The 15,751-nt window shown below is 33.6% G+C and overlaps 1 protein-coding gene across 12 annotated transcripts in view; it reads right to left on the reverse strand.

Annotated features, from left to right (window-relative positions):
* The window catches only part of LOC147071956 (folylpolyglutamate synthase, mitochondrial-like), a 28,560-nt gene extending 16,320 nt beyond the window's left edge, over positions 1-12,240 (reverse strand). For 3 of the 12 annotated variants that reach the window (XR_015070689.1, XR_015070688.1, XM_085947510.1), the window contains exons 1-3: positions 3,431-3,518; positions 2,455-2,545; positions 822-902 (exon numbers count right to left, since the gene is read on the reverse strand). Coding sequence is in view for 6 of the 12 variants with exons in the window: in XM_085947510.1 (XP_085803636.1) it covers positions 822-902; positions 2,455-2,545; positions 3,431-3,438 (180 nt within the window). In the remaining 6 variants the exon portion in view is untranslated. Of the gene's footprint in view, positions 1-821; positions 903-2,454; positions 2,646-2,810; positions 3,519-12,214 lie in introns of those variants that run through there. The other 9 variants (XR_015070693.1, XR_015070692.1, XM_085947514.1 and 6 more) reach the window with 5 other exon arrangements.
* Between the last annotated feature and the right edge of the window lie 3,511 nt (positions 12,241-15,751).

The raw sequence follows: 15,751 nt of genomic DNA on the forward strand, positions 1-15,751 counted from the left end.
AATTATCAGCAAGTGCATGTACATTAAGACTAAAATTTGAAGAGATTCTGACTTTGACTTGGAATCAATATAAGTATATATTATTATTGGTAGGTAGGTACTTTAATTCAAATCACTAAGCGCCGGTCGCCGAAATTAAAGTAATATGAGAAACGCTTCTGTTGTAGCAGTTTGTAAAGCACATTGATTGGAATCCGATGGATGCGGGTTTGAGTCCCACCCGGTACCATATTCTGAGATGTTTTCGATTTGTATGTTCTTAAGGTGACGCATCAGTGAAAAGCCAAATAATATTCAACTGTAGGCGCGACGAAATTTTGGACTCGCTCGCATTCAGTGAGAGGACGTCGAGCCAGAAACACGTCACTTTGCTGCGTGATGGCGACGGGCCAATTAATTCTAAAATCGTGTAAAGATGACTAAAAACGTTACCCATTTACTTTAAAAAGAAAACATGTCAATGAATATATTATTATTGTTACTAATAGAACAATAAACAGAACAAAAAATGGACGTATGTTGGATTTATATGACAAATAATATTTCGTTTGACAGGCGTCATTTGCACCTGCGACCCGCAATCCGCGCATCGCCTAGCAACGATCTTTTTAGACCGTGCCTCAACTAATGCATGGCCTTAAATCTTGTGCATATTCGGTATCAACAAAAAAAATAGGTTAATAGTTTGGGATTATTATTTTTAATATATTTTTTTCAAGTGGGACGTAAGGAATATTATAATGATGCTTTTGATTAATCTATAACAAAATGAATAATTTTGAACATAAATTTAGTTAAATCATTTGTAACAATACACTGACCTCCCTTTTCTGAATTCTCAGCTTTATTTGTTGTATAGTTTGAAAATTTGATTGTAAGCCGTTTAAAGCATCAATCGCCTCCTAAAATAAAAAAAATTATATATTAGTAACATGACTTGTGAACATATTTTAGTTCAACATTCTCTCTGCTGAAAACAGTTCAGTTATTTTATGTTGATGAATTGAAGCGCCTAGTTTCAAAACCCGCTAAAAAGATTTTAGGTAGTTTTGAGAAAAACTCATATCTATTAAATCTGTGAACTTTATGTATTTATTATTTAATTCGTACATTCTAAAGAGTATTTTGGCTTATCCATTTTAGAGGTATTTGAAAAGCACACCCAACCATTTTAGTGGGTTTTGAAAATTAAACAAATTTTTGATCATACAGTTTTTGGTGTTTTTTAAAGTTCAATCTTTGGCTATCATATAGGTAAAAGAAATATCCATCTAAATACATAAGTATTATCTAACTCAAAATTTTTCAGAAACCGTTTTAGGGGGATTTGAAACTAGGCGCTTCAATTAGCATAATCTTGAATTCCCCAGCAAAATGTAAGTATGCATTTATTCATTCCTACCATGTCTGATCCTAATAGGAAATGGGCCCCCACAGAGTGGAGGTTTGAATTAACAGATTTTTGTTAGTTTTTTTTTTACGAGAAATGGATGTCAGTCACTTGCACAACCTATTAGGTCCATACTCTGACTCATACACAAATTGAAAAACAATGTGTACTTGCCAGACCCAGGATTCGAAACTGGGACCCACGACGCTATAGGCCAACTCTATATATATTATATGAGGCGTCTAATTCAAAAAGTCCACATTTGGTCAAAATCGAGAAAAAAAATACGCACGTATTCTTTGTATAATTTTACACAATATGTATTGATCTATAAATTCCAAAACGTGACATAACCCTACGAAAAAAAAATATTTTAAGTCTCGATTTATTACAAAAAGCGCCAAGTCCGTGTTTCATAATATTTAAAGCTTGGTTGATTTCGCGCGTGTTTAAGTTAACCAATAAGGGAACATTCAATATTGAAAAGGGCGTCTCCCATGATGTAGCATCTGGTAAACTCATGACAGTGCCACGGAATTATGTGCCTTATGCGGAATAAATTAAAAAGTGAGGTACAAATAGCGCTACGTCCAATTTTATATTACCTATATTTATTACATTTAAGAGTTTATCGGCTGAAACAAATTGCCATTTGGTTCTAATTTCGAGATAGAAAACAACGGAAAAAATAATCTCACGTTAAAACAAATAATTGAAGCATGAAACATAAAAACGTTGTTTCCCGAAAATATTGAATTGTAGACTTGTCGCTTTTTGTAATTAGACGCCTCATATATAAACATTTTTCTATATTCTCCGTTGAGTTGTGGTTGATAACACGTTTTTTCTCCTTCTACTGGACTATAAATGAGATAAGATAGTAATTTTTAATAATTAATTTGTTTATGATTATTATAAATAAGAAATTTGAACCAGTATAGATATGTACACACATTTTAAATTGTAAATATCTAAGCGGAACCCAAATACATTATTTATTAGCTGCATTTATAGTATTTTAATTAACGAATGTTATATATGGGAATATCTAAAGAATTACTCACATTGTAATCCATGGATGAAGGCACTTTAGCGAATACGGCCGAATGAGTTGGGCGTGCTTGTTTGATCGAGATCAGAGCAGATTTCATTTGCCTTAAGGTATTCATTATGTAAACAAAATGCCATGATTTAATTTTATCGCAGTACAAAAGGTGGAAGTGTGTTTTAGATATAACTGGAAACATTATACGGCGCACCGAAAATTATTATTGCTAAGTTTATTGCGATGCTGTTTTATTCTTATCAGTTATGTGTAAATACACTCACCATAATTTTAAGAATTAGACTGGGATTAAAAATATAAGAACTTTAGTCAGAGGAAAATGAATTAAATTGTTGATTTATATAGAGTACTTACATAAAATAAATGATTACCTATGTATTTATATTCAAATATACTATGGGTTAAATTTTCATTTGAATTTACTTTCTTGGCAGACAAATAATTTATAAAATAATCACATTTGGAAATATATGTAGAATGCTATTTTACTTCTCACGATTAAGGTAAACCTCACGGCTAAATATAACACATCATCCTTGTACACAGCAGACCAAACTCTAATCAAGTATACTTATCCTACTTATCATATACCAGTTTCATAAATAATTCCGAAATATATGTAGATATATGGACCGGCACATAGCTATCTATACTGGGACTGGCATAGGTTCGACTCAAGTAGGTTATTGGGTTTTTCTCAATAACGAAAAATGTTTGTTAGGCCCTTACTTATGGGAGTGAATCCAAATAAAATCAGTCACATAACATCATTAAATCAGAAGATGGTCATGCTAACACGGCGGATGCGTTTGAATTCTTTAAAATGTAATGAATAAATCGTTTTTATCGAGGTTGTTATCACTAGCTAAAGGTTACTCAATAAAACGACAATCTACGACATACGTATGTTATGTAAGACTGTAATCTGTATAAGACGTAACCTATTTTTATCGAAATCAAATTATTAACCATACAATTCCATGATTATATCAGTGTTTTGACAGCAAGCGAGCAAGCAAGAGAGCACGTGCTTTGTTTTGACATGACGATAGTTTTGAACATAGACACATATACTGTTTTGAATGGTTGGATTGGGCAGGATCAAAGACATTGCACGGTGCCTAGGTTGGATCCAATTATCTATGGTTGGATCCGGATCGAAGGAGTCTTAAGCCCGTTTCAGACGGAACACCGGTGTCGCGCTTGATATAATTAATATAGGAGGCCTTTCTATTCGAATAAAGGGCCTTTGTATTATGTTTATGAACGCCCTAGAGCTAATGAGTCAGCGCGTGTCCTGTACCCTTTTCCGTCAGCCGCTACATTCTCAAGCCGCCGATACACTGGTTTTTATTACCGCAGCCAGTTTTATGATATAATTTATAACGTGAAATTATGCGTTGACTCATTAGCTCTGGGGCGTTCATAAACATAATACAAAGGCCCCTTTATTCGAATACAAAGGCCTCCTATATTATATCGAGCGCGACACCGGTGTCCCGTCTGAAACGGTCCTTATCTCTTGCTCTATCGCATTGTTGCTATATTTATGTATTTTTCTATGCTGACAGTACAAAGGTTTAAAAAAATAGATTCTTTATGAAAAAAACTATAGTAAAGGAACATTTTTCATCGGCAGTCCTTCACAATAATTATAGTTTTTTTGAAATTCTTGGTGTAAAATTATAGTAAGTATTTTATATTTTTCGCGAAATGAAAATAAAATTATAGTATTGAACTATAATTATTTTTATTATAGTACGATACTTTCATAGAGTCTATGGTAGAATGTTGCCGCTCTTTTTATACTGAATTTAAATAAAAACAAAATATCTCGGACTATCTACTGGAACTATCTGCTGGAACAATAATCAATAAAGAAAGAAGAAATAATACGTCCTACAGATTTTCGTTAATTTATATTTTTAACTTGAAAATGGAAAATAAGCCCATAGATGTGTACACTCCTAAGTTCATCGCATATTTAGAAAAGTATCAAGTTTATGAACTTTTTAGGGTTTGACATTTTTTTCGTTCATTTAGTTTACATAAATGATGTGGAATAGGTACCTTGTTTTGTCATTCTTTAATATGATGTATCTCTGTGTTTTAGGAGTTAATTACTAGAATGGTCAACACTTTACCAAACAGGCCTCTAGTTTTTCTGAAGTCTGAAATGGTTAACATTATGAAAAGTGGTTTAAATATTCCTAAAATTGTATTATTAGTACCTCCAGGAGCAACTATTGGTAAAATAATTGTTATTTCAATTACTTATCTGAAATGTTTTGATTAAGCAGTTAGAGAATGATTATCACCATTTCGCGTTAAGAAACATATGTGGTGAACAGATGTTTTAGGAGGATTGGTTCTCAGCCATTCACTAAATCAATAGGGTTCATGGCATGGATTCATAAGATATGATAAAAGATTCGTAAGTAAATATGTACATTACGTTACATGTACAACTCGGAAGAACATTAGTGCGATCCTTGTGATATGCTTCGTCTTCAAATGATTTCCAAGATAACCTTTTGCCCCCCAAACATTCAAATTGAACGTGGGCGTACGCACCACGTTGGGAATCACTGATTTAGATATTTATTTTCAGAAAGTCAAATTCACTATAATAATATAATTCTCTCCATGTCGAGTGAACGACAATCAAAAATAAAAGTATTTTAAAAAGGTTTAAAAATAAAAATATTGCAAAATGTAGGAATTTCTTATTCTTTGAGTGGGAACCTAATATTTTTAATTCAATTTGTGAGAAATTCGGATTTTTTTTTAGATTCTGGTATAATATAATAAATTTATGATTAGTTTGAACTGTTTGGAGGCCCCTTTATAAACTTTCTGACGAATCGGTTGCATCTTTTGCATCAACTAAACGCGTCGCTGGGTAACAAAAAAGAACAGGAGGGTGCCTGAGTGAGAAAAGCCAATGCTCCCAAAGCAATGTAAACATTGTCGACGACAGTGTTCACTGACAATAATATATACAGTTTAACCCCACCAACTTCTGCACATAGTAGTCTCGCTATGATATCATAATATGGATAATGGTATAAAAGTCACGCATTAAATATTTCAACATTTATAGATAAAGAATGGATTGCTCAACAACTTGTCGAACGGTTGGGTGTAATAATAATAACACGATCAGAAATTATCAAATCGTACAATAAGGTGAGTACCCAAATATTAAATTTAAAAAATTAGCATTGCCATAGAGTTTATGTTGGCAATATAGAGACATATAAAATGGTAGCTAGAATATTGAACTTTATGACACGATGTTAGCAAATAATACTTCATCATCGGCTCAACAATCCAGTGTGAACCATAGCTGCCTACTTTTCACGATTCTTAACTTATGTTTGTTAACCGTTCACTCAACTTATTAGGCCCATTCACTGGATTGATAAATAAAATGTGAATCTACCGGTTGCAGGATTTGAATCCACAACTACAGAAGTGGACATTGATTCACTCAACCACCATGGGTGCAGACAATAATGAGCACTTATAATATATTTCTTCGAAAATTTAAAATTTACGAAATGTATTATTTGTGGAATTATCCATAAATCATTTCGTACCATCATTTGATTACGTACTTACAGAAATATTTTTTTACTTTGGCAGGTGTTTGGTGATACACTATTAGACGCTGATCTTTTGGCGCATTTAGTTTATGAAAAGGTGAAAATAGATCCATTTACACTTACCGGCTGGATAATGATCGGTGCGTTTTCAAATTCTTATACACATATTGTTTTCTAATTTTTCACATTTATTCAATATGGACCACTGCTATTGAGATTTTAGAGGTATCTTAAATCTTAAGTCATTTTATAGTAGCGTATTCAGAACATAAATTAAATTACTTTGTAAAATGATTATCGATGGTATTCAAAGTATGTGTCATGGGCAGGGCTCGAAATGACCGGAGCGCACCGGAATGCTGTTCCGGTTCGTAAAATCGGTAAAATTATCGCTCTGTCTTGTGGAAAAAATAATTTGACCGCTTAGTTAGATAGGCAATATGACAAAAAATCTAACACACTTATTTTTATAAAATACACATAAAATTTGATAACTATGTAAATATGTTCAGAAAATTGTCGAGCGCTCCGGTTCATCAACTTATCCATTTCGAGCGCTGATCATGGGTAATCCCCAAGAGTACCACAAGCCATTCGAAAATTATAATAACTCCAGACAATCTTAATGCAATGTGCCGATACACAATTATAATGATTGATTCGTATGCTTCGGTGGCTGTTTTCATCAGGCGAAAAAATAAAATGTAACGCTCTTGGCTTATCGCTATATTGACCATTATTTTAGAGGACAGTATTTCATTTTACTGCAGGATTTTTTTTTCAAAATACTTCATTAAATTTGGTCTTTATTTCGTGGTCTAGTATTTTATTTTCTTTGAAATGTTGGAAAACAGAAATGAAATCCAAAAAATTACTGTGAATAGATTAATATGCAGAAGAAGCCTATTGGGTTTGTTTCTGATCGGTAGCTCTACAAGACTAAAAAAAATTTTGAATCTGATTCTGAAGAAAAAATTTTCAATTTTGACATGACATGTCATTCATGTAGTCGAGACAGAGGCCGGCTGTATGTCATGCTTGCAAGTGGATGCATCATGACAGACTCATGACATCATGCCTGAACACCTAAAACATCCATTCCATCAACGTGGACTAGGAGATAGGGAAGTGACTTTAAGGTAACCACTGTTGTATTGATACCACTGATTTAAAAAAGTAATTACTAGTATGAGTGACTGTGTTTATGGATATTTTTTTCCACATAGACCATCCCAAGACTTTGCAAGAGGCACTCTCTTTACAAAAGTTTGGCATTCTCCCCAAGTCTACAATTTATCTAAAAAATTGTGATTACACTGAATATGAATCCGTCGCAACCGAGCACACCAAGCAGATGCATCGATTATTTGAACTGCGAAACGTTTTCAGTGCGACACTGAAGGTACGTAAGTTGTCATTGCTTTGTAACGTGATCTTTGCTGTCTCTCATTCAAAAATATTATATAATATTAAATTGGGCATTAATAAAATAAAATGTTTATTATGTATGTGATCTAAAATAATTCGGAACATCCGCTATGACCATTTATAAATCTGTACGAATGTAAGAATGTAAATTAAGATAAAGGAATAAAGCAGGGATGGCGAACCTCATAAGTGTGTGACAATGTATGCAAAAATCTTGAAAAAGTCACGTCAAATAAGAATATAAAATTAAAAAAATTAAAATATTCAATGGTTTATTTTACATTGAACAAAAAAATTTAAGTACCTACCATAATTTCTAAATTTATATAATAATTAAAACATAATAGCACGTTTACATGTGCATTGATTTTCTGGCGACAGTACGTATTGTCGCGACCATAACATAATAAATCAATAGTAATTTAATAGCAAATGTAAACATGTATTATCGTGCATGTTGCAAGACTGCATGCATGGATCAAAAAAGTTTAGCGGCTTTTGAATTTTCTTGCGATAGTTGCTGCTTGAATGATGTATGCGCATGCGCAGAAGAACAATAGTGGCGAATCTGACGAAAAAAATGCAAATTACACACCGCGCAGAGCATTTAGATATTTACCAATTTTCACAACCTGTCAAGTAGCACCATACAATGACAACAACGCGTCTTGCTTACGCTGAAATTGGCTAGACAGTCAGCACTTTTGCGTGTAAAAATTTAGTATCGCTATAGTTTAATTTAACCGTATAACCACGGTGGCCGCGCGGCATGAGCGTTGGACTATCACGCCGTGGGTCTCGGGTTCGAATCCTGGGTCTGGCAAGTACACTATTGTTTTTCAATTTGTGTGTGAGTCAGGGTATGGACCTAATAGGTTGAGCAAGTGGCTGACATCCATTTCTCGTAAAAAACAAAATCTGTTAATACAAACCTCTACCCTGTGGAGGCCCATATGATCCTATTAGGATCGGACATGGTCGAAAAAAAAAAAAAAATTTAATTTACACACTATTGGTGCCAGTAAATCCATGCATGTGTACAGATGTTATAAAGATATATTTTTTACAATTTAGTGAGATAAGTATATTGGTCGACCCAGAAGTCGGTATATTGGTCGGCTTTAATTATTTACAATTTTAATTTCTAGGAGATTAATGTGAATGGCTGCAGTCCAAATGATGTGGTTTCTGCTTGCTGTGAAGTAGCGCTGCAACAATATTTTTCAGGATTACCGATCGTTTATCGTGTGGTTTTATTAGGACCTCCTGGCTGTGGCATACATCAGCAAGCAGAAAAACTAGCTAATCATTTCCAATTAGTGACAGGTAATTTTTATTATATTGCGAATATATATATACTTGACCGCCTAGGATGGCAAATACGTGGCACGCGTGCCCAACTTGGCATGCTAAAAGTTTTCGATGGCATGCCAAAAAATAAATTCTGGATATCGTCTGTATATTAAAAACCTCTTATGTGGTGATTTTGACGAAAATGAGTTATTGATACCACCTGATGCGCATTTTTTTTCTCTACCATATCGTCACTGATTAAATACCTCCTATCAAAAATAAAAAATAAAATCGATATTAAATTAATACTATGTGAGAGCATCCAAAATCATGCACCGTAATTAATCCTATGTGAGCGTCCGCCGCAATAGATCAGTATTAAAATAATCTTATGTGAACACGGCATGGTTACACATGATTCAACTTATTCAACACGGCGCATATAGAATTAATCATATGTGATAATAACATGGAAAGAACTACGATTTTTCTATTAAATAATAGATATATTATAAAAAAAATTTGATTATCAAATTTTAATTTATGAATAGGATCTACAAAAAATGTTAAAACATAATATTATATATCATTTACGATAATTTTTAAAAACAGTTTTTTTCGATTATCTCAGAATATGACTCAAACCACATAGGGCAGGGTTAGGGAAACTTTTTACGTACGCGTGCCAAAATTTACCAAATATTATTTTTCGACTGTCTGACGTGCCGAGCAGTTTTTCATTGGGAAAAAATAGTTTTTTTTTTTTTAATGATTATGTTCTAGATACCACTCACAGAACATAGCACACATAGCTTTATCACTTTTTTCAATTACGCCATACATTTCGGTCCACCAATTTTGAAACTGTCTGCCAGAATTACTACTACTAGATCCATCAAGTTTTTGTTTCTTATTTGGTGCAGCCATTTTTTGTGGGTAGACATGAAATTGTTTGTTAATATAATGTAATGTATTTTGGTTCTTTACGTTACAAATTGACACCAGAATTGCTCCGATAAGATGAGGCATTCTCTCGCTACAGTGGTCTCAAGCATTGTAAATCGATCAAAATTAGAGGTTCGCGGCACGGCATCCCCCGCCACCTGATGAGGTTAGTGCAATAATATTATATATGTGACGCATAAAGCCTAAGGACCGAACTGTGCAATTATATATTTACATTAAACTAATGCTTAGTCTTGAAGAGTATTTTCCTGCTATTTTTTATACAATGCGATCTGTCATTTATTATTATTATAGGTGTTTTTTCTCTTCAGACGCGTGCCATGCAAAATCATCTCCCGTGCCATAGGTTCTCCACCACTGATATAGGAGATATTTAATATACAGCGACGATATGTATTCAATATTAAATATTTCTTTTGTATTGTATTGAAGAATTGGAATGTCATTTGCTTTCTCAAATTGATGAATCGGAATGCTTAATAGAAAACACACTATTAAAAACATGTAAAAGCATGCCTGATACTTTTATATCATGTTAAAAAACTAGCAATCTCACTGTTGACAATTTTTTCTATATTGAATCATGTAGGTACATACATTCAATGACTAGAAATAGGTTGACAAAGGAAGATTTAGCAGCATGTATTAATTTGCAATCAATGACATATCAGCCTGATATAAAAAGTCTCACAAATAACATGAGACAAAAACCTCAAAAAAAATGTGTTATTAAATGTTTTTATATTTCCTTATTTTCTTTCATTTTATGTGTAGGTTTATTTTTCATACATTCAATAAACAATATAGTTACCGATGTACCTAATTGTTATTTTTTATATTCAATAAATATGATATAGATTAGGTATACCTATCATGTGTACACCTGAAAAGGAATGGCATGCCCCACGAATTAAAAAAAAATCGGCTTATTTTGGCACGCCGATCAAATCCTATTTGCCATTCCTGGCCTAGTGGCTACCTCGCCCTGTCTCCATAGCGCAGGTCTAGTCAGTCCCAGAATATGTGGGGGACTATTGAAGCCCTTCATTAGCAAAATAGAAACAAAGTTTTTTACTCTTTCGATAAAAAATGATGGTGAAATAAAAACAAACCATTAGAGTAAAGTTATGAAAGCTTTTTGTTCCTCTCTGAAAGCAAGTAACAACTTTTTTGAGCAGTGGCATCAAATCCGTCTATGGAAAAAATTGCGAATTCTTTTGTGTTATTATTTAAGCCCGATCAGTCCAAACGACCTAAGACCGGGCCTGCCTAGATACAAATGTGCAATGTTAAAATTTTAAAGGTCAGTGGTGAACACCTTCCACAAAAATATCCTACCAGTCGACCGATTTCCAAATATCAACAAAACGTGAAAACCCAAAAATCTATTACGATAATATTTTGCATGTTTATATTTGAATAATCACATTTAATTTGATTAACGCACGTCATGACAATACAATAAATCGGTAATATAATGCCTGTACACGTGCATGGATTTACTTGCACCAATAGTATGTATGTACACATATCGTTTTTCAATCTGTGTACGAGTCAGGGTATGGACCTAATAGGTTGAGCAAGTGGCTGACATCCATTTCTCGTAAAAACAAATCTGTTAATACAAACCTCCACCCTGTGGAGGCCCATATGATCTTATTAGGATCGGATATGGTCGAATATATAAATATATGTATTTTAAACTATTGCGATAATAACTACTTACACGGAAAAGTGCTGACTGTCTCTCTGTTCTTCAAGCATAGGCGAGACGCGATTTTGCCATTGTATAGGTAGTGCTATTTGACAGATTCATATAGGTTCGGACGGATTCGGACACGTTCGTAGATAACCGGTAAATATCAAAATATTCTGTGCAGCGTAGTTCGTATTTCTTCCGGCAGGTTCGCCACTATCGTTCTTCTGCGCATCTGCACCCAACCATACAAGTACCAATTATTGCGTGAAAATTCAGAAGCTTCAGAACTTCTTTTAACCATGCATGCAATCTTGCAACTTGCACGATGATACGTGTTTACACGTGGAAAGATATGGAAAATAGTAGTGTGACAATTTTACAACACTTTTAAATCTAAACATCATAACGAGGATGATGAAAGTAAATTTGGTTTTTTACTGTGATTTGTTGTGAATAGTATTAAAAATACGGGAAAAATCGCGTGTCATGTTGATTTCACTGATATTTTGAATGATTGAAAGAATCCTGAAGAGCACAATATAATATCATGGATGCAGTGCAGTTGCTTATGGTTGGTTATTGTTTTCTTATCACACTACCATAAGTGACCACTTGATTGATATCATATTATATATTGTTACTTTATATCTCACAATAATGACTAGTGTTATAATGTATGTGAAAGTAGATTTTCTTAACTACCTTTTAAATGAAAAATGTAAATATCTATTTTTCCAAATGGTTTAATTAACAAACTGAAAGACCTTCGTGGATCACTATTTGAATACATCCGTCTGAAATACAAACTCACTCACTAGACATGATCTGAAGAATATAAGATCACAAGAAATAACAAAAATTAATCTCAAGTCCAGTTTTAAAGAAGTTTTCAAACTGGTAGAACTCAAATTATGATTACCGAGCATTGAGATAATATTGCATCCTACACAGTACACCCGTTATAAACAACCAACGTACGTCACTGAGGTATATTAAAATAAATTGTTGTTCATTGCAATGATAATAACATAGTCTAATAATATTATACATATTATAAACAAAGTGATTTCTTTACTTATTTTGTTCCGTAGAGGTCTGTTGAGGTCACAATGTCAATATTTTATTTATAATAGCGATATTCCTAATCCTTCGAAATGACTTCCTTCAATAATCTATATTAATGAGTAAATCCATTATTGATTCATATTTTTTTATGGGGCTGGAGCACTGAATTGCGAGTTACGATGGTAGTGCTAGTTAATGATTTTTTTTCGAATGGAATGACGTAACCTGTTAGCAGTAAATGAAGATTTTCGATTGTATATTACTAACACTACGATCGAAATTTACATTTTCATATCACAACTTGACTATAATGGGTCTCAGCAAGAACCCAATGGTTCGGGCGAATGACTAATGACCACTCCTCGTAAAAAAAATTCTTGGGAGGTGTGACAGAGTATTGAATGTAGCGACGAGAATTCATGTTTGTAATAATTATTGCAGATTATTATTATTGAAGCAAAAAACAACCAATTTCATTCCACTTAAAACAAGTAAACAAATAAAAATGTGTTCAAACCGGAAAAGGCACAAAATATACTGTATTTTCAAATGAGTTTATTAGTTAGATAGAAAAGTTACTTGGTTATCCCTATAAAAATCACTTTTTATAACACACTAATTTGTTATTTAAACTTTGAACATTCCTGAAACTTCTTCTTTTTCTGAAATCAATTTGAATCGAGCATAATCTTAAAGACATATATTTTTCAAAATCGTGTTTTCTACCGCCGCCATACTTCTTTATACCTTTCCGTCAATCTGTCACAAATTAATTGCAATGTCATTTAAAACTTTCTACTCAATAAATTCATCATCATCAGCTGAGGTTGATCCACTGCTGGATGAAGGTTTCCCTTAGCTCCCTTCACTTTTTTCGGTCCCTAGTTCTTTGTCGCCACGTACATCCACCAAACTTTATGAGTCTATCCAGCAGGTTTTAGGGCGACCCTGTGGGTGTTTAGTGCCCCTTGGGTAACACTGTAGGACATCATTTGTCCACTCGCCGAGCGACATGTCCAGACCGTTGCCATTTCATCTGCTTAGCGACCTCTATTACATTGTGTACTCTTGTCTGTTTCCTTATCCATTAGTTTCTTTTGCGATATTTACACGTTATATATAACATGCACCTTCACATGCCATTTTGCACTAATTTTTGGATTTCTCTTGCATTAAGAGTAAATGTTTCACATGCATACATAAGCGTTGGTAGCTCATATTGGTTGAATATTTTACGTCTAAGGCGCCGGGCACATACAATCGGGCGTGCGGGGCGCTCGGGCATTTTTGCAATTTGGGCGGTGAATCACCAGGAATACAATAGAGCGTACACAGCGTATGACGAACATAACGCCTCGCGCGCTATATATTTCAACGCACACAGAGTTGAGTGCGGCGTCCTTTGACGTCATAGCACGACAATAAAACGAAAATACATTGGATATGACCAAGTGGCGCGACGGTCTCTAATTTACTTGGCTGTCGGGAGCGTTGTCGTACAGGCGCGCGCTTATTCGCATATTATAATTTATTTTACACCATGCGCTTACATCGCTTATTGCAAATATTAAGTTACTACGCTAGCACAATGATATCATTGTGAAAATGAATTTAGAGTCGACCAACAAGTTAATAAATTTTATTGCTTTGCAAAGAAACACAAGGCGAAATGTGATCAGCGCCGCTTTTTACATAGGTGAGAGGTAATGCGCGGCAAGAGGCGTGTGATTATGGTTATGTATTTACGCTTCTTGTGCCGACTGCGCCGCGATCCGCTCCGTTTGATGGGCGCTATCGCTAAGACACAATGGGAGGTCAATTTTGGAGATACTATTCAGGTTTTGGAGCGTACAGATACCGTAAAATGTTCTAAATTATGGTAATAAATTAATTTTTAATACAAATGAAAACATTTAAAATTAATCACTCGGAGCTGAACCGAAAGTTATTTTTTTGGAACGTACACCGGAACCGAACCGACATATTAATTTACTTGAACTGGAATGGAAACCGATACAAAAAAATAGCAGTGGAGCCCTGACAACAATGTCGTCAGCAAAACGCACGTGACTAAGGTATTTCCCGTTAAATTCTATTTAATTTCACTGTTCTAATAATGTTATTGTCCCAATCACATTTTCATTTCCCTTAATTTTTTATTCAGTAGAACGATTACCGCTTTTTTAAAAATTAAATCAACATTTTTAATATCAACCATATGCTCCCCTCATATAGTTACATATAGGGAATCCAATCACGAGCCAAAATTCTTATCCCGGGATTTCGGGATTACAATTTGACAATCCCGGGATTGGCATTTTTTTCCATTGTTAATATAAAAATTTTACATTTACAAATAACATTCATAAAATCGGTCAAAAATAAAACTAGTATAATTTATACTATTTAAGACATTCTATTGTTAATATTGTATACGTTCAATCATGGTAATACATAAGTTTAATGGAGTAAATAATATTGTAATATAAATAATAATGTGAATTTAATATGAGATTGCTGTTTCTGATAGTAAAGACTTAACAAATGGGTTAGCGAGATTTAAAATAGTAAAGCAAATCATGGTGTACTTATGGCCTTTCCGCTTCATAAATCTAATTAGTCAGCCAAATATGAAACTGCCGTAAAACGTATGAGATCATGGTGGAATTACTTTGTTAATAGTGTGAAGCATTGTTTTTTCTAATCTTTCTCATTTTTATAAATTTATGTGAGAAAATAAAATGAATCGGCAACTTACTGAGTTTATTTCTAATGTAGTTATTTGTTATTAAAAGTATTTTTTCTGTTATATTTACGTTTTTATTTTATTTTACATAAAAATTGATAAAAAAATCAATCGCGAAAGTTTCGGGATTATGTTTATCAATTCCGGGATTCATAGGTATCGAAAATAGCTCGGGATCCCGGGATTGGAATCCCTAGTTACATATATTAAAAAATCTTACACGAGAAATAGTTGCTTGCCTTTTTACGGTACTGGTAGGTTCTTAAACTCAACTCAAATCTGGCTCCGCTAATATTAATAATTCCTCTAAAAATGTAATATTTTTAGTATAAACTGTCAAACAATTAATTGCCTTCTTTGTAGTCGATGTTGAATATCTACTTCGTCAAAGTGCTTTGAACGACGATGACATGGGAGGACGATTGCGAAATGACACAGCAAATCTAGACGATTTGCAGCAGATTTTGTATGGAAAATTAAATGAGAAGGT

The sequence above is a fragment of the Rhyacophila brunnea genome, unplaced genomic scaffold (genome assembly GCF_057557595.1).
Source record: "Rhyacophila brunnea isolate RB1 unplaced genomic scaffold, BYU_Rbru_1.0 scaffold_2, whole genome shotgun sequence".
Taxonomy (NCBI): domain Eukaryota; kingdom Metazoa; phylum Arthropoda; class Insecta; order Trichoptera; family Rhyacophilidae; genus Rhyacophila; species Rhyacophila brunnea.